This window comes from Lissotriton helveticus, chromosome 3_1 (genome assembly GCF_964261635.1).
Source record: "Lissotriton helveticus chromosome 3_1, aLisHel1.1, whole genome shotgun sequence".
Taxonomy (NCBI): Eukaryota; Metazoa; Chordata; class Amphibia; order Caudata; family Salamandridae; genus Lissotriton; species Lissotriton helveticus.
Genome location: NC_136061.1, coordinates 2111107719 through 2111127199, shown reverse-complemented (window position 1 = coordinate 2111127199; position 19481 = coordinate 2111107719). Strand labels below are relative to the sequence as shown.

At 45.2% G+C, this 19481-nt stretch overlaps 1 protein-coding gene across 21 annotated transcripts in view; it reads right to left on the bottom strand.

Annotated features, from left to right (window-relative positions):
* PPIP5K1 (diphosphoinositol pentakisphosphate kinase 1) overlaps positions 1–19481 on the bottom strand; it is a 1366868-nt gene that overhangs the window by 308674 nt on the left and 1038713 nt on the right. For 12 of the 21 annotated variants that reach the window (XM_078683299.1, XM_078683288.1, XM_078683289.1 and 9 more), the window contains one exon: positions 18253–18402. The exons of the other annotated variants lie outside the window; for them this stretch is intronic. In XM_078683299.1, coding sequence (XP_078539425.1) covers positions 18253–18402 — 150 coding nt within the window. The remainder of the gene's footprint in view (positions 1–18252; positions 18403–19481) is intronic. 21 annotated transcript variants of the gene reach the window in all.

Below are 19481 nucleotides of genomic sequence, written 5' to 3'. Positions count from 1 at the left end.
AGTCGAAATGCAGGTGTTCCATAATCCAGCCAGACCCACCTTCTCCTACTTACGGAAACGAACTGCTGCCACTCTGACGGTGGCTCTGTCTGTTATCAATGTCACGGGCCTCGTGTGCCTCGAAGGCTTGGGAACACAGCCGGTGGGTCACAGTTCCTGCCACATCACCAGAACATTGGACGCCATCGATCCCCCCTCCTTTGTTGCTTCTCCGAATATGTACTTTGTTTGCGGCACCAAAGCTTACACTTGGCTTCCAAAAAGTTGGGGGGGGGTACCAGCTACGTCGCCTTCGTTCTCCCTCCAACGTACGTGGCCCCAGCAAACCACCACAGACAGAAGCGCGCAAAAGACATTGAACAAGCCGACTCCACTGGAGCACAGTTCCTGGATGCAGTGAAGGGACTGGTTCCTCTGTGGGGCCCAATGGCAAACAGCCGCGCCATCCGCCACCTGACCCAGGCAGTAGAAACAACCATGAACATCACGGCTGGCATCCTCACTAACAATACAGCCGAACTTCAGGCAGTCCGCCTGGTGGCTCTTCAGAACCGCCTTGTTCTAGATGTGGTTCTAGCTGACCGAGGAGGAGCATGCCGCATCATTGGGTCGAGCTGTTGCACCTACGTGCCAGATAACTCGCCCTCAGTCTGCAAAGCAATCGAACACCTCCACAGACTTTCCTCAGAGGTTCACCAGGAACAGGAAGGATGGTCGCTTGGAAGCTGGGTTTGGGGCACTTTGAAGGACTGGGGATGGAGGTTATTCACATTTATATTGATACCGGTCGTGATATTGTGTGGGTGTTGCCTAGGTATTCAATGTTTGCCACCTCTGTGTTCGCTCATTGCTAACTGCATGTGCCCTAAGACTTCGGACTTCAAAACTGAACACATGAAAGCATTGTATGACCTCGAAATAAGAAATATAATGGGGATTGACGTAAATTGACAAGCTGGCTAGATATGTTGAAAAGGGAGGACTGTTAAAATCTAGATCGTGGCGTAAACATTATCGGCGCCATCTTGTCTCCTTTCGGATCCATGCGTGCGCGTAAGCAGCAGCCATTTTGAATGCCATGACCCCTCTGCCTACTGCCGATAGCCAGCGCGTCTCACCCCCGCACACCCCGGCTTCGCAAGCACACACCCCCCCCCTTCGACAGCCCCCGGTCTCTCCTGCCTGGCCCTAAACGCACCTCCAGCGCGACCCTGCCTCCGAGCCACATCCCGCGCTGAACCCCCCCACACCCTTTCATCTCATTCATAAAACAGGCCCTTTGATAAACCTCGTCCTCCTTACCCGATTGTTCGGCCCGACCCCAGGCCATCACTTAGCCCAACAGATGCGGTTTATTGCCTCTACAGTAGGACCTCGCCTCACTTCAAAGGAACGGGGATTAATCAATGCCCTCACACCCCTAGATCCGATCGATTACCCGCATTTCTGTTCCCAGCGGAATACCCAGCTGCGCGATAGCCATCATGCTGAGATTAGGGGTGGGGACTCCTACTGTAGATATGTGTGGGAGCGGACCTGAACCGGGGATTCCTAAGACGCCTTTCACCATACTTCAAAGCATTACTAAGAATGTGTTGCATGTAATAAAGTAATAAACCAGTGCATAAGAGGCGAGGCCTCAGAGATGTCGAGAGAGCACCTCGAGAAGATACCCTGTTGTCTGATTTGACGTGTTCTGTTCCGTCGGAAATAAACTCCTGTTTCCTGCCTTCCAGTCTCCAGCGCCTGCCTCTTTATTTGGTAATCGTGAGTTGGGTGAGAAGCGGCTAACGCCGGGCAAACCTAGAAAAGGGGTAAACGACCTGATCTGCCTGAACCCTTTTTCATCAGACGTTCCAGCCATGTACAGAGGCCTCTTGACACAGGGTCCACGACCCGACCCCGCCTTGTTTGTTGCAATACCACATGGCGGTGGTGTTGTCTGTGAACACCTACACCACCCTCCCCTTGGCAGAGGGAAGGAATGCTTTCAGTGCAAGAAGGATCGCCGAAGCTTCAGAAGGTTGATATGGAGCTGGGACTCCGCCGGAGACCATAGGCTGCAGGAGGCCATGAGACCCAGCAGCCTCAAGGTAGTCCTGACCAAAACCCGGGACAAGGGCTGAAAGATCGGAATCATAGTCCAAATGTCCCGGACTCGCTGTTCGGGAGAATAAACCCGAACCTGCGCCGTGTCCAGAACCGCTCTGATGAAGAGGAGTTTCTAAGAGGGAATCAGGTGCAACTTTGGCACGTTGATGGAGAGCCCTAGCAAATGCAGGAGGTCGGCCGTAGTCTGGAGGTGGGAGATGACTGTTTGGGGCGAGCCCGCTTTTAACAACCAGTCGTCGAGATAGGGGAAGACTGAAACCACTGATCTGCCCAGATGAGTTGCAACCACCGCCATCACTTTTGTGAACACCCGAGGGGTGCTGGTTAGGCCAAAGGGGAGCACGGTGAACTGAAAATGCTCCTGCCGTACCGTGAATCGCAGGTAACACAAGTGGGCCGGAAGGATGGGGATATGAAAATATGCGTCACGCAGGTCCAACGCTACAATCCAGTCTTGCGGGTCGAGGGCAGATTAGACCTGAGCACGTGTGAGCATCTTGAACTTCTCCTTCCGGAGGAAGCGAATGACCTTCGAAGGTCTAAGATGGGACGCAGACCTTTGTCCTTCTTTGGAACCAAGAAGTAGTGGGAGTAACAACCACGACCTACTTCTGGCATTGGAACGTGCTCAATGGACCCCTTGGCCAAGAGGACTGTAACTTCCTGCTGGAGAAGTGCTAAGTGATCCCCGACATGCAGAGATACTATGGCGGCATGGCTCGCGGGGTTGTCTCGAAGGGGTGGGAGTAACCCCTTCTGACAATTTGCAGAACCCACCTGTCCGATGTGATGGTGCACCAGTGGTGGCGGTGATGGCGAATCCTGCTACCTACTGGCATGTGGTAGAACTGAAACACCGGACTAGTAAGGTTTGGAAGCAGTGGCAGCAGGGGGGGTGGTGGACTGACCCGCACGCTGGCCCCATGACCCGCATCTGCGGGTCCCACGTCCGCAGCTGCATTGAGACTATTGCTGCGCAGACCTGTGGCTCTGAAACGAACATACTTGGGAGCCCCTTCCTTGACCACGAAAGGAGCGAAAAGCAGAAGCGGAAGGAGTGCGTGTGGCCGAAAGGTCTAAGGACTTGGCTGTAGCTTGCAAGTCCTTAAAACACTCCAACGGGCAATCTGCCTTATCGCCAAACAGGCGAGTGCCATCAAAGGGCATGTCCATCCATGTGCTCTGGACATCCTCAGAAAAGCCAGTCGTTCTCAGCCAGGCGTGGCGGCGTAGCGCCACTGTCGTGGAAATCCCCATGACCTGCGAGTCAGCAGTGTCAAGACCACAACGGATCGTGAACTTGGCTGCGTCCCTCCCCTCAGCAATAGCTCGGGAGAGTACTGTCCAAGCCTCCAAAGGACACTGAGGCAGCACTTACGCATCCTTAATCCACACAGAATAGGAATAACGGCCCAAGAGACATGTGATGTTCACAGACCGTAGTCATGAACTGGCGGAAGAAAAAATCTTCTTCCCAAACTGCTCCAGTTTCTTGGATTCCCTGTCCGGTGGTGCGGAAGGGAATGCGCTCGGAGACGCAGAGGTTTGGACAACCAAGCTCTCAGGGGTAAGGTGTTCAGAGAGGAAAACAGGGTCGCCCAGGGCTGGACAAAGGCGTGGGGACACGTTCTTATCCAAAGGAACCCCTGTATTGGGCCTGGACCAGGTACCCAAAAGAACGTCCAAGAGTGCATCATTAGTGCATCATTAAAGGGCAGCAGCAGCTCCGTAGAAGAAGACGCCGGCTGAAGCACCTCTGTCAGGAGTTTAGTCCTGACGGCCACAGTAGGAAGCTCGAGGTGGAGAGCCTCGGCAGCTCTACGCAACACCATAGTAGGAACCACCCTCCTTCATAGCCACGGTAGAAGGAGACAGTGAGCCAGGTTCAGAAGTACAATCCTGGTCATCTGCATCCCCCAGATCATCATACCAGTCCTCCCTGTCCTGCACAGCCTGCCAAACAGGTGGAACATGAGGTGGGTGAAGAAAGGGCAATAAATTTCCAAAGGGCGTCAGAATAGGCATCGGTCGACACCCTTCCGGGACCGTCTCCACGTCGGGAAGGAAGCCAGGGCGGCGCTATAGATGTCGATGGAGGTCGTACCGGGCCAGCTGGCATGGACCTGGATTCATGCATGGATCCATGGGGGTCTCTTGGCATCGAGACCGAAGTCGTCGACAATGTTGGGGCCAGAGCCGGCAAGGTCGAAGAATAAGGACCCTCAGTCGGGCCCACGGGGCCCTATGGCGCATCGGAGGGGCCAGATGGTCCGAACACACGTGCAATAGTTGACAAAAACTCCTGCAGCTTGGCCGGAGTCACTCATGGACCCGGAAAGGGCGGGTAGGCCATCGGCAATTGCGGAGGCTCCGCGCCACCCACACCCTCATCCGCTCCATGCGACTGGCTAGAGGAAGACGAAGAGCAACAGCGGTTCTTCGACTTCTTGCACTTCACCTTACCTGACTGCGAGTGCGAAGACTTCGAATGGTGGTGATAGCTCTGCGGCCAGTCCCTCAACCTCCCACGGGACCGGGACCTGGAACAGCACAGAGCTGACTCCTGGTCCTTTAGCCACTTTCGGGACCACTCTCGCAAAGTTTTCAGAGCCATGGCATGGCAGTGGGGGCACAACTAGGAGTCATGGTCGCGCCCCAGGTAGTAGAGACACTCACGGTGCGGGTCCGTCACCGACATTGTGCACGGACAAGCCGCGCAAGAATTTAAAACGGGCATCCCTATGCACCTGGAGTGTAAGTGCTCAAAACAGAGACAAAAGTCCCCAAAAACTCAGTCAAAAAATTACTGGGGGTACCGCTCTCTCCGGATCTGCGCTTGCTGGCGTGCAAAAAACAGACCTGGTGTCAGCGCACGTGGGCGCGTCTAAGTAGCTCCAGCGACGTCATATCGGTGACTACGACACCAATGACGTACGCGGACCCGTATGACAACGCCTACCGACGCGCAGGGGTACTGCTGACGAAAACTTTCCGGATCCAGTCTGACGCCAGGGGATATTCTAAGGTAAGGAATCTATCACTAACGTGTCTCTTTCAGATGTGCTCACACCACAATTTAAAGAACAGTTGTAGTACAACAATCCCTTTAAAGCCCGCAAAAAGCTCTACATTCGGTGTCGTCTTAAACTCCATAAGGTGATAAGGACCTGTACCTCTCCCATATTCTAAACACACACCAAGGTGGGGTAAAGGAGCAATAAGCAAAAACAACATTGTGAATCACTTCCAGGTCTCTGTGACACTTTGGTCTCAGAAACGAGTACTCTATAAAGAGTCACACATAATCCCTTGTTGTTTCATCTACAAAGCTTTAAAACAACTGTTGACAAGACCAAAGGGATGTGCTAAAGGGAACTCTAGGAGGCTCATACATGTGCTTCACATATGACAATAATGTTATACAAGGCTTCCGCCTGCTTCCAGAGACTTGCTTCATTACTTGAAATAAAAAGCAGAAAAAACGTAGGTAAACCCTTTTTGACCTTTGTATCAGGCATTTTAGCGACCTCTCTTCTAAGAGAGATTCATAAATATATGATTGAATTTAGAAATTACCAAGACAGCTTGTCAGTTTTTCTTTTGAAGGAAACATTTTATTGGAGGGCAGCTATTAAGAAAACAAATGTAATATAGGATATAGTGGAGAGGGGTGAAGCATATCTATGGTAACTAAATGTGTGCATCTTAGTAGGAAGAGGCCATAAGACACCCTCATTTTATGTTTTGCTATGGTGAAGTGCAAGGTACCAGCATGCTAAGATTGGCCTTCTGGTACGAAAACCAGATTCCATTAACCCTATAAGGAAAGGTGACCTATGGTTCCAGAGAATAGCCAAAATGTAAGACCTTATCTCCGGAATGTGGATTTTGGGCCTAAATGACTGTGGTCCCATCTACGTAGCTAGGTTGATACCAGTTTCCATATTAGCGACTGTTTCAGTCAACAAGATGTTTAGAATAGAATACCCTCTTATTTCCTATTTAAGAACAGCTCCACAAACTGTTTCTTTGTGCATGAATTAGGCTAGCAACCAATTCAGGAAAGACAAGAATTAATTGGCAGTAACTCCGCCTTGGGATGGGTAATGACCATTGCCAAGATGGAAGAAACTAGGCAGTCAGGTTCATGCAAGAGGATGTCGGTATGGTAAAAACTCATGCCATTGAGCAAATTTATTAAGACTTTGGCAGACAAATACAAAAAAGTACGCTATTTGCAGGTTGATGGCAGACTGCCAGTGCACTATTGCCTAGATACTATGATCTGCAGCAGAAGGAACCTATTCTACCCACTGGTAAACTGGTAGAACAGTGAGAAGACTGATGACACATTGTCCAATATTAATAATAAAAAGTAAATTATCTTATGTTTCTCTGGGTCAGGGGAAATCTTCATGGAACTAAGCTAAAACTTTGCAACATCTCTCAGAAGCAAAGTTGTGTACAGTTGTTTTACTTTGCTGGGGACAGGCTATGGAAGAGGAATGCTCTTCTGTCTGATATCACAATCTGCTAAGGCTAAAGAAAATGGTGTTCTTTGATAGCTAGTAGCTAGTGAGGTCCAAGGGCTTTGCGCAAAGAATAGGTTCACTTATCAATAAAGATGATAGAGCCACTATTTGCTGTGCAAACCCACAAGTGAGGTGAAGTTAAATAATGCTACATGTTTAAGTTTATGACTACATTTGTGGTTGAGGAGTTACTGACCCCGAGTTGGGTGGTAACTGGTTAGAAAAGAGGAAGTTGTCCCCTTGGACCATCTTCCCCTTTGTCAACTATGTCAGCAGACTTGTGGTAGCAGCCACTGTCTGTCTCTCCTGATGTTTTCCAAAACAAGTTTTTTCTTAGTAAAGCACTGGTCCCTTTATGGTCACAGGCTGCTTTAAAAAGAAAATAACAGATTTCCATTTGGGAATGGTATGAAGCTGGGTTTCTGTTGCAGTAACGCCCCACTCCCCCACTTTATGCCAGATTTCTGATGCACTTTGACTTGATGTGCCCTGGGTCCCTGTCAGTGTTCTTTCCCAAACCTGATCCTTTGTACTCCCAATTGGCACACGTGTGGCCACGTGTAAGTCACTTGCAAAGTGTACCATGGGGACCAAAGGCACTGTGACCAAGGAAGGCCTCTCAGGGCTGCAGCACATATAGTGCCATCCTTAGAGGTCCTGTACATTAACATACATACACTGCCATTGCAGGGTGCGTGTTTTGGTGCAGAGAAAAGTGAAGAGTCGACATGCCACACATCCCTGTGTGCCATGCCTACAACTGACTATCTATGGCATAGGGCAGCCACCCCTCTAGATTGGCGCACTATGCCACTGGTGAGGGTACAGGTGCATAAGCCCGGTAACCCTACAGTGTCTAAGTCCATTCTTAGACATTGTAAGTGCAGTAAAGCCATATAGAGTATATGGTCTGGGAGTTTGTCATTACGAATTCCACAGCATCATAATGGCTTTACTGAATTCTGGGAAGTTTGGTATCAAACTTCTCAGCATAATAAATCCACACTGATGCCAGTGTGGGATTTATTATAGAATGCACTCAGAGGGCATCTCAGAGGGTTCCCTGACTGGTAAACCCCAGCCTGCCACCATAAGACATGTTTCTGGACCCGTGTGGTGGGAGCCATTGCTCCCTGAGCCCAGAAACAAAGCCTTTCCTGTGCAGAAGTGGTCACACCTCCCCCAGGCCAGGAAGAGCTATCTGTGGCAGGGGATCTTCAAAGGCACTGCTGCCTTTGTAACGCAACCCCCAGCCTCTCCTGCTATCGGAGTGGACACAACAAGGGTGTAGTCACCCTAAGGTCAGTAACCCATTGGCTACTGACCTCAAGACCCCTAAAACACCCCCTAAATACAGTACTTAGGGGGCAGCTGTGAACCAAGAAGACAAATTTGTGCAACCTAAGGAGAAGGACAAAAGAAGAATCCCAGTAGCGGAGACTGCAGAAAAGAACTGTCTTGGCCCCAGCCCTACCATCCTGTCTGCAGTTTCCAGAGATCCTGCGCCAAAAGTCACCATGTCCTGCAGCCAGTGACCTCCAGAACCCCTGAAAGGACTAACTGCCTTCAACAAAGACAGGATCTCCTGTGAACAACAGCTCTGTTCAAAAGAAACTCCCAAGACAGATTCTGAGCCTGCTGAGGACAAAGTAAACCGACGCCTGGAACCACCACTGCACCCAACGCCTGCGGCTCGAATCCAGGTGGCCCACCAGTCCCAGCAAGGTCCCCCAGCACTCCAGAGTCCGAGTACACCGTGGGTTGACCCCTCCAGGACTCCCAGACGTCGCCTGCAGACTCTTCACGGAGACCCTCCCCAACCGCGAGTGGCCAAGTAAGGTGAAAACTGACCTCAAAAGACATGCCTGTGTCCAGCCACCCTTGAGAAGAGAACCAGAGCTGCACCTACGTCCCCGAGCACTTACCTGCTCTGCTGTTGGCTCCTCCCAGAAGTCTTCCTGGACCGAGCCTGCAGCCACAATCCAAAACCGTCAACTCCCACTGAAAACAACAAGGCACCCAAAGCCTAAACAGCACCCTGCACCCGGCCCCCACTGTGGGTGCACCTTGTGTGCTAAACCGGATCACACTTTCCCCTGCGCTTAAGTGCAGGAGCTTTGCTCCCACAACATTGTGGCCCGCTTGTGAGCAGCCACCAACCGGAGGATGCCTATCCCCCACTGGATAACATTGGGCCTCAGCACTATGCACCCGTCTGCCCTAGTGCTGCTGAGGGTGCTTTGAGAGTGCATCCTTGACCCCGGTGGAACCCTGGTTCTAACCCCAGAAGCCCAACTCCCAAGTACTTACCTGTAAACCGATAACTTCATTTCTTCCCACAGGATTGCATTGACTGCTTTTCTTTGAAAATTATTGTAAGTGTGGAGTTGGTTTGTATGAAACCTTGGAAACTGCATATGAAAAAAAACCCTGAATTACTTACCTTTTCTCTAGGAAATGTCCCAGTGTGATACCTAGGCATATCACATTAAATAGAAAAAGGAACTTAAAAAGTAATCTGCAAAGTAATGTACAAAGTAATCACAATAGTAACTTCAAAGTAATTTTGACTCTTGACGTACTTGTTAACAAACCAACTGCATCCCAATTGTATTGAACTGCATTATACCTGCAAAAGTATTATTTCACTTACCTGCACCAGGCCTGGCTTGGTTCTAGAAATAAAATAACTAAATAATATTTTTATACAAACAAATTGGTTGGAGTTCAGTCTTTGAGTGTGGGACATCATTTCTTGCCTGAGTGTGTACAATAAATGCTTAGAACCACCCTCTGATAAAGCCTTACTGCTCACCCACACTACCACAAATACAGAGTAAGGTGCTATCTACTTTTCCCTCTGCCTACCTTTGGGGTGCCACTGGAGTCTGTGCACAGGATACCTCAATCAATCAACACGTTGTACTTTTTAGTCATTTGCTTTTAAATGTGAAATAAATACGGAACAACAAACATTACAATAAATTAACATAAAAAACATACATTCTTAAAAAATGTTCCATAAAATCCTGATAGCAGCCTATTTCATCTAGCTAATTATTTATATTATTGCACCATGAGATCTAATTTTCCTAAGCTTATTATACACAGATTAAAATTTAGTCACATGTTCGCTAAACTATGAATTTCTAAGGCTGTGCATAAAAAGGAGGCTGTCACAAAGCATACGTACAGTGTCTCCAGTTCTAACATAACAGTCAATGTGGCAATGTAATTAGGCAAGCAACATTTCTGCAAGAGTGGAATAATAAATATTTTTCTCTCCTTTTCATAAAAACTACAGAAATATAATATATTAACAATTGATTGTTTCGAACACAAACCACACGGGCAGCGTTCCAATTGATTCTGAGAGAACACGTTTGCAGGATAGCCCAAAATAAGTGTTATATAACCTAAACAAAATCTCCTTAGAATATATCGATAGCGGTTATTACCTACAAAAGAAAGACGGTCTGTTATTGTATACAATTACTGTGGCTTTATCTTTGTTTCTATTCCATCTTTCGTGTGTGCATTTTTCTAGAAAAGAATTAGTAAGCTTCACCTTCAAGAAAGTTTCACACTGTACGGGTTCAGTATAGAGGAGGACCCTTAGCCCTAATGAGCCAAGAATGCTCTTTATATAATATAACCATGACCTTTTAGATCCATAATCCAGTTTCATAATATCATTTAGGATGCATTGACTTGTTTGTACCACCTTCCATTTCTATACTAACAACCAGAGCAACAAAGGGGCCAGTTTGATTGCATTTGTGATGTAGGGTAGGCCTAGTTCTGTAGAGTAATCGCATTTGTGCAAGCCTTTGCAAAGGACAATAACCTCGTAGCAAACCTGTCCCCTATTTTTTGGAGGTTATCGACATTGGCTATGCCCCATATACCTGTCCCATTTAGCTGCCCCGTACGTTGCCACTGAAACGGTTTTTGCCAGATAAATTTTAATGATCTCTGGTATTTTTTTTGTTGCCCAAAGTCCTCGCAAACCTAAAAAGTGTGGCTATACTTTTGTTCATCTGAGTGGCCCTTTAATTCACCATCATATTCTAATTTAAGTTAGTGTCAAAGACAATGCCAAAATATTAAACATAGTCTACAATATAACTTTCCTATCTTCATTAGCATAAATTCCTTTCTTTTTACTTTTTCCAACACACATTATGAAGGACATCGTTTTTTTGACATGTAGATCAAGATTTTCCATTAAAGACACATAATTGGTCATTTAAATTTGTAGGGCTAAAGGTGTTCTTGTCAAAAGGACTGCATCATCTGCATTGAGCAGAATGGGTAATGGGGCAGCACTAGCTTTTGGGGTGTCTATTACCTTTTCTACCAGGTTGTCATTTAATTTAGCAGTATACAATGCAAACAGGAAGGGCATGAGCACACAGCACTGCCTTATGCCATTTGTAATATTAAAGGGTCGCAGCAGCACCAGCATACAGCTGTCTAATGAAACAAAATTATTGGTGCCTCAACCCCCATTTGATCCATAATGTGCCACAGCTTGCTGTGGTTGACACAATCATAACCAGATGAGAGGTCCATAAATGCCGTTTAGAGGTTCTCTTACTTGGCCTGTGTGTACTTTGGAGCTAAAAGGGCCAAGTTCAGACATTGGTCCACAGTCCCTCTGCCTTTCCTGAACCCATATTGTACATCCGCAAGGACCCCTTCTCAGCTACCCAATCTTCCATTCTGTTTAGTAATAGATGACCCATTAACTTGGCCGTGCTATAAATTAGCGCTATTGGCCAATAATTTGCAGGATCAGAGCCATCTCCTTTTTTATAAATCGGTACAATAATAGACTGTTTCAGGGGCAAAGGAGGGCCTGTAATGCCAATAGCATTGAACACTGCCATGAGTAACGGGACCCAGAAGTCTCGTTGATTAAAAATATATCAACAATCACCCCATCTGGTCTTGGGGCCTTTAATGACAATGCTTGTGCCAATGCGAGTTCTACCTCGTCCATAGAAATGAAATGAAATAGGGATTTATAAAGCGCATGGCTGCCCTTGAGGGTCCCAGCGCTAATGACAAGGTAGTGGCAGAGGAGGAGAATCAGGGAAAGAGCCAGTTTTTCAGACCCTTGCGGAATGTGAGATGGTTGGGTTCCGCTCGCAGGGTGAGAGGGAGAGAGTTCCACAGTTTGGGAGCGATGAAGGAGAAAAGACGACCTCCTGAGCGGGCCTTTTGATCCTAGGTACACGTGCCAGATGGAGATGGGCGGAGCGCAGGTTTCTTTTAGTATCATGATGTCTGATCAAGTGTTTGAGAATGGGTGGGCCGTTGTTATGGAGGATTTAATGGGTCAGACAGAGCGTTTTGAAGTTGACCCGCTCCTGCACCGGGAGCAAGTGGAGTAGCCTTAGGGCTGGTTTTGCCGGGCTCCTACGGGTAGTGCCTATTAGCAGCCTGGCTGCCGAGTTCTGTACGCCCTGAAGTTTGGCAATTACTTTTTTTGGGGCGCCGAGATACAGGGCATTCCCGTAGTCGAGTCTGGATATTATCATAGTAAAGGATAAAGGCGGGGTAGCTCTTGGGCTGTCCTCGGGTTCTTCACTACTACTTCTATAATGCCTTTGGAAGACTTTTTTTGTGAAGAGGTTTATCCACGTGTTTTTATCTATGAAAACATCTCTGGAAGGGCCACCTTACTCTTGTAAGAATGGAAGGTTGACTACTTCCCAGAATGCTTTGGTGTCATTAGCATTAGCCACTATTCTTAGTTTCTCCCAAGCTTCAGATCTCAGTTCTTATATCCGCTCTGCTATCGATCTTTTATAAATTCCTCTCAGATTTTTTATGTGTAGTTTATCCCTTGGTTTCGACTTTAAGGCATTATGAAGATTTACAGAAGCTTTTGAGCAGATTTTATCAAACCAGTGGTTGTGTTGCTGGCTCGTTGCGCTACTCGAGCAAGTTAATTGTATCTTAATACTGTCTAAAGTCATTATAAATGCTTTAACTACTTGAGGTTTATTAAAAGATTTGGACAGGACCTGGTTAAAATTCGTCTGAATTACTCGAATGAAAAGGAGATTTTCATCGATTTTGCTCTACTTTAAAGAGTAGCCATTTATTCTGGCTAAAATGGGCTTTAGGGTTATGGTACTATTTTTATTTAGGTGGTGATCTTTCCATGGCAGCATTATGGAGATATTAGCATGGTCACTGTGCTACGTCATCCTAATATTTATTTCCACTCGTAGCTACTGGATCTTATTATGTAGTCCATCGCTGAGGTGACCACCCCCTATAAAAAGTTGGGACTGTTTGACCATTAATATGGGATCTCTGTATCCTAATCTCCAACTGACAAACCATTAGTAGATTATTTAAGGCGTTTCCGTAAGCGGTATGCACAAAATGATCTTTTGATTTCTCCAGTTTTATCATTTGTTGACATAATATATTTTCTACCTTCGTACATTTAGCTGTATTAAAATCACCTGCCCATATGAAATACACTGGTTTTGCTTGTTTTTCTTCAAGATCCTTTACAACCTCATACGGGGTTGCAAAGTTATTATAAAAGTTTATTATCATCTAGTTTAAACTGTAATTACTGTCTGACAGAATAGAATGGAAGAACAGTGTTTTATTAATAAAGCATACCTCTTTACAAGAAAAAGTATTGGATATAAAAGTCAGCAAACCCACTTTTGCTCGCCCTTTTGTAGATGGAAGGGCTGGTGTATGAAAACATCGATACCCGCTTACAAAAATTGGATCCACTTCCCATGTCTCTTGAAAGCATAGAATTTGATGGCTTGAGACTATGTTATACCACTTATTATTATCTTTCTTATTTTTGTAACAAGCTATGTTCCAGGAAAGCAGAGTATGATAAATATTATTTGTTAAAATATTTTTCGTTAACTCTGTGCTAGGAGTCAGATCCTGAGAACTACGCTGCATAGATACCTTGGAGGGTTGGACAGTCACATCAGCCCTTTCCTCAGTTGCAAGTGGATTTACCGTTACAGCCTATTACGATCTTCATCATCATGACCCGTATGAGGTGATACAGCTGAAAGTAGGCAATCAAAGGTCTTTAGGTCTCTTAAAGGTGCATATTTATTGGAAATGAATATGATTCGATTCGCCCCCCTTAGTGGGCAATTCTCCCTGCTATACCTCTGTAAGGGGGCCCTGGGCATGATGGATGGATGGAGATATATATATATATATATATATATACACACACACACACACACACACGCACGCACACACACACACACACACTGGCTTATAGAAGAGTCCCAATGGGACTGTATAAATCTGTGAGCTGGGTGTTCCTGCTGTAGGAAGTTGAGCTAGTAATTCTCCTACAACATGTGTATTCTCAAAATTCAATACCCCATAATCCCCCTCAATATATTTCTCAGAGGTGCCTACCTAGGATATTCTTTTTGCCATAATAAAATGATAATATATAGATGAAGAGAGTCTAACAGTCTTGGTTAACCAATTTCTGAACTTGTCCACCAACTGAGTAGTTGTTTCTTGTTGATCTATTGTAAGAGATGGAACATTTACCACTTCCAACACATAGGGACATGCAGCTGGTGGTAGATTTAAGATTTCTGAATAAGCATGCCCCACTTTATTCACTTTTCTTGCATTATGCCTATTGGGCAAAAAGCTATCCTCTACAGGAGACAGTGTCATCTCCCTTATTGTTCCCCTTATGCAAACTTTCTCTGCCCCCAGATAGCCTATTTCCATCATCTCCGTCCCATCATGCTCCCGGCTATCGAAGTAGTGCCCTGTGTGGAATTTTGGCCAATGAGTGATGTAGTTGCCTCAGCTGGTGTAGTTATAACCCCTGTATTTAACTCTCCTGTCGAATGCAAATATTGCTAGGCACAGAGCTGATTGATGGAACTGAGGTTTTATCTATATTTGTGCCTGGCCCGCCCCTAGCTTCATTGTCATTCACTAAAGTTTTTAACATTCTTTCAATTGCAGCTAAGCGTGACGGAATGGCCTGGAACATGACTTAATTTCTCCCCCATAATGTCCTCAAGGGGTTCGAAACGCGTAGACCATAGTGGTCTCGTGTCACTCCCAAAAATTTTTCAATTCGAATAAAGAGCGAACAGCAAGAGGATTTTGAAACCCTCCCTGATTTATAAATATTACAACGTTGATGAACAAAGAAAAATATTTCTTAGAGTGCCAACCTGTTTTCATTTAATCTTTGACACAGAGACCTAGCACTTTGTTTTGTTGAGTGAGTGTATGTGCGTGAATGTTTGGCCATTGAATGTATGAAGCGTGCGAGTGTCCAAATCACAGTATTATTTGTGTTTGTATATATTGTATTTATATGATGTTTGTATTTCCATGCACACAAATTTGCATTAAAAAAAATGAAGAAACTTCAAAAAGTAATTAAAAATTTGTTTTTTTCGCAAACCTTGGAGCGAGTTGTTGATGTTACATTCATAACAGCTTTTTTCTTTAAAATCTTTCCGTTACTGACGGTAGCTCTCAGCACTGGCATTTGTTTTGTTTAAATACTCAAGTGGTCGCGGCATCATTGAGATCTTTGAGACCCACCCATTTGACTGTTCTATACACTCTGTAATTGTTAGACTTGGATTCGACTTCCTTGATTTCTACTTTCTTGGGTGTACTAAGTTTTTGGGGCTCTCTTTTCCTCTTTGGTTGCGGCTTTACCAGGGGGATCTGTGCTGAGACATGGTGTTGCTGGTGCAATAGGTGCTAATTGTTCCAAATGTTCTGCACCAGGAGCCCCAGCCCCTGAGGCCCTATTTATCGACGCGTCATTCTAGCATTCCACAAGCTCGGTTATGTCACTCCCTCCCAGCGAGAATCTTTTTTCAGTCAATGTAATTTGATTTCCAATAGCTGTGGTGGCTTTCAATAGAAAAGAGTCTAGCGTTGAAATGCCCTCCACCCCCCACCTCTAGCATTGCTGTAGTTAGCTTTTTCTTCCTCATACCAGCCTCCAGGGCTTTCTTAGTCCAGATGTTCGAGGAGGGGCCCAGCCTCTTCCAGGCGATGACGGGTGTGGACAGGCCCTCCCTTGGCCCGAGGACGTCAACATGATTCCCACGATGTGGGAGACCCAGAGCCCTTTTATGCGCTTCCAGATGCATACAGGAAGTCGTGTTAGCGGTACTCGACTGCAAAGGGTGTCAGGATTTGGAGTCCCCTGTTCTCCGGTAACTTTTGTGCCACTCTCCCGCGCTGCGGAAAACTCGGAGCCCTTTTATGCGCCTCTGGGCGCAAACAGGAAGTCGCGTTGGCGGTACTCAACAGCAAAAGGTGCCAGGATTTGGAGTCCCCGTGTCCGGTAATGTTTGTGCCACTCTACCTCATTTTGGTATAGTATATATCAGAGCCAGCTTCCTACAGGAATGCAAATGTAGGTGATGGGAGGTCTGCAGTCCCTTACAGGCCTCCATCCTTACATTTGCAACCAATCACAGGATGTCACAAACTGAGACCTGCCTAATTAATAATTCTTAGGCAGGTCATTCTGTAACCCTTTGCAAATGTACAATTTGAGATGCAGGGTCTTAGTACATAGGTCGCATCATAAATTGCATTTCCATGTACAAACTAGTCAGTGCGCAAATAGCACACCCCAGATTGAGAATGGGAATAGTACATCAGGCCACTAAATCCTTAAAACTTGCATAACTCTTTGGAAAGAAAGATGTTACATCTGTTTACATTTCTGAACAAAAGCTGGATTTGTATGACCACAAGAGCTTTAGCCCTTCGCCATGTAATTTAAATTGTGATATTTATTGATCCAAAGTGGATTCAATGTGCAATGACATATCCAGTCAACAAGGACAGCTGGGTGTGATTAGATGAGCATCATCAAAATTAATATAAATAAGTATGCAGAGGCCACATCAGACATAGTGCAGTGTCACAATAAATGTTTTCTTGTGTGTTACAAATCAAATGTTACATGGAATTGTACTATTGTTGTCAGATTTTTGGAGGACAGCCTTGATCCTCGACAGTGGCACCTGCTTAAGAGATGTATTTCAGTGAACAACTGCCTTAAAGACCCAATGACCAGTATTCAACTCCGCCAAATTAGGTCAATAATTCACAGGACAACTTAATCAAAGAGTCTTCCTGTCGTTCTCAATGAGTCACCAAGCAGGATGACTCTCCATGTTATTTAGTTGTTAATGACTATAATCCTATTAGAGTAGGGAGAACTGGAGCTGCAGTTCATGATGAAGGCCAAAGAATTGCACCAGTGTCTCAATTAGCATGCATGTTACTGGAGGAAACATGAATCTATAATATGAGGATAACAGAGTAACACCATTTCAACATGAACGTTATTCTTAAAAGTAAATGATTAAAAAGGCAAAAAGGTGAACATAGGGAAGAACAAAATGAGAAGAGGAACTGTGTATGAATCAGTGACTTCGGCTTCTCGTCCTAATTCCTATAAGCAAGACAATATTCATAAAGGCTCTGAACCCACCCCGATGAAGGGATCTGGCACTTTGTAAACACTGTGCAGAGACAAAGTTTACAGCCTGAAGTGACGCGCACTTACAAACATTTTTAGAAGATGTTTGATGTTTTTAGGTATAAAGCAGACTAGGATATTTTGGAAATGCTATGCGTGTCTACACGTGAAAGGGAGCCGCAGCCTGTAAGGAACTAATCTAGTACTCCCAGGAAGGTTTCTAAGCTCCACAAAAACATACTAATTCTCTACAAAGTATGCAAGCTGCTGTGTAATTACACATTATTCTTCCCTTTGGAAAACAATAGTGGCTACATAAGCTTAAAATCCAGGAAGGGAAGAAGGACAACCCCTTTTGCAGTGCCAAGGAATGCCTTAAGTGGACAGCTCCAGTTGCCAATGTGGCTAAACAGGGAAAAAGTGCGTAGAAAAAAAGAAGAAAGGGAATGCTTGTACCATTGCTGTATATCTTGATGTCCACTGTGCCAAAGAAGCAAGAATAAGAGCATGTAAGGATACGGAGGATTAGCTGAATGACGTTAAACATATTTCTATTAAGGACATGAATACGACTCTACTCATGATTTGGTAGCTACTTCTATCCCACTCTAAAGGCAAAATATAGGAAATGTATGTGCATTCAATTCATTAGAAGCACAAAATGAGAAGGAAAATCATGAAGAATTTCTGGTCTTGACTACTGGACTTCACTCAAAAAATATCTCAAATACCCTTCAGAACTAAACAAGCCCCCTGTATGATGTTTTGTATCTTAAAGAGGTCAGACAGGGTAGTGTTGGTTATCCACATAAAATCACTTCTCAGATAAAATAGTAGTGATGCTTTTATTTAGGAAGCAATCACAGTCTTGTGTCAATTTTGTCATGGGAAACAAATCTAAGGAAATAACCTCTACAAATAACCATTTGTTAGTATATTGCAACTTTTTTACTCAGTCTTTCAGCTGTGTCCTTTGGAGCAAAGAAACAAAGATAAAGGACGCACGAGGTTTAGAAGTTGGGAATGGAGAAGATGCAGTGAAAAGATAAGGCCAGAGAAAAGACCTGGATAGCTAAACATAAAACAAAGAGAAACCTGTCGCCATGATGCCAGGTTAGTGATTGACATGGCCCGGGGCTGCAGAGAGATGGAACTTGGGGAGTGATGAGGATCCCCGGATCTTCGACGACGCCGGCCCCTGAGGGGCATGAACTCGATATTCCCTGTACACTGGACGTTCATCACCTGCAATCAGACCCGGAACAGAAAAGTACATACCTGTTACAGCCTTCTTACAATATAGGGCTCATAATTTTGACACATCTCTAGCATCAATATTCTGCTCAATCTGAAACCAAATGACTGCCTCAGTATCAGACATTGCCAACCTCAACCTTACAGCTGCCTCTCTTTTGATAAACCTAATCTACCACCATTGTGTTTTTAGATTTGGAGGACGTCCAACTAATCCCTTTTCTCAAAAACGTACCGCCCTCTTACAGGGACTCTGCATAACCCTCCCATTACACAAAGGATAAAAAAAAATATAACCACAACTGTGTGAGTGCAGCCATACCTTAAAGAGTCTAACTGCCCTTTAGAGTTTGGTACAGAAGCATAATATTGGCATGAGAGTTACCTCTCAAAATGGTGCACCAAAAGAATTAGAGTGTGCATGATACCAAACCACCAAATTTCATGCAAGCTGTGCTACATAAATTACAAACCTCTGAAGTTGGCCAGTTACGATCCTCACCGGCACCACACAACACCCCAAATCAATGCTAATTTTTAGTAAGAATTTGCCCATGGGTACATTTTGATTTTCTTTGTTATCTTATCGGGCGAACTCTCAGTGGTTTCAAGTTATTTTTCTATGTATAACAAATGTGGTCTTACGTAACGCCTTTTTACAGGGAATATCGACAGTTTAACTGTGATAGAATTATGGAACTCAACTTAATTTGCCTTTTTGCTTTTAAATTAACCCACCTTAATCCTGTTTAAAAAACATTTTATTTACGGATTCTCAAAATATCTGATCACAATTTATGGGCTCCAAAAATGTCATAGGATTTGGTTCTCAAACTGAACCTGACTTGGTACACAACATATGACTGATGTATTTTTCAGGGACCATAGCCATTTTTCAAAGTTTCTAAGTATGCTTTCTTTCCCATTGAGATGCCATTACCTTCCACCCACATAGTCCTCAATTTTTTTTTTTGGCAAGGTTTTCAAATCTGACTTGAGAGTTCCAAGCAGCAAGCACTGACAGGTGCATGGAAAAGTCACATTCTCTAAGACACCAGGAGGCTTATTCC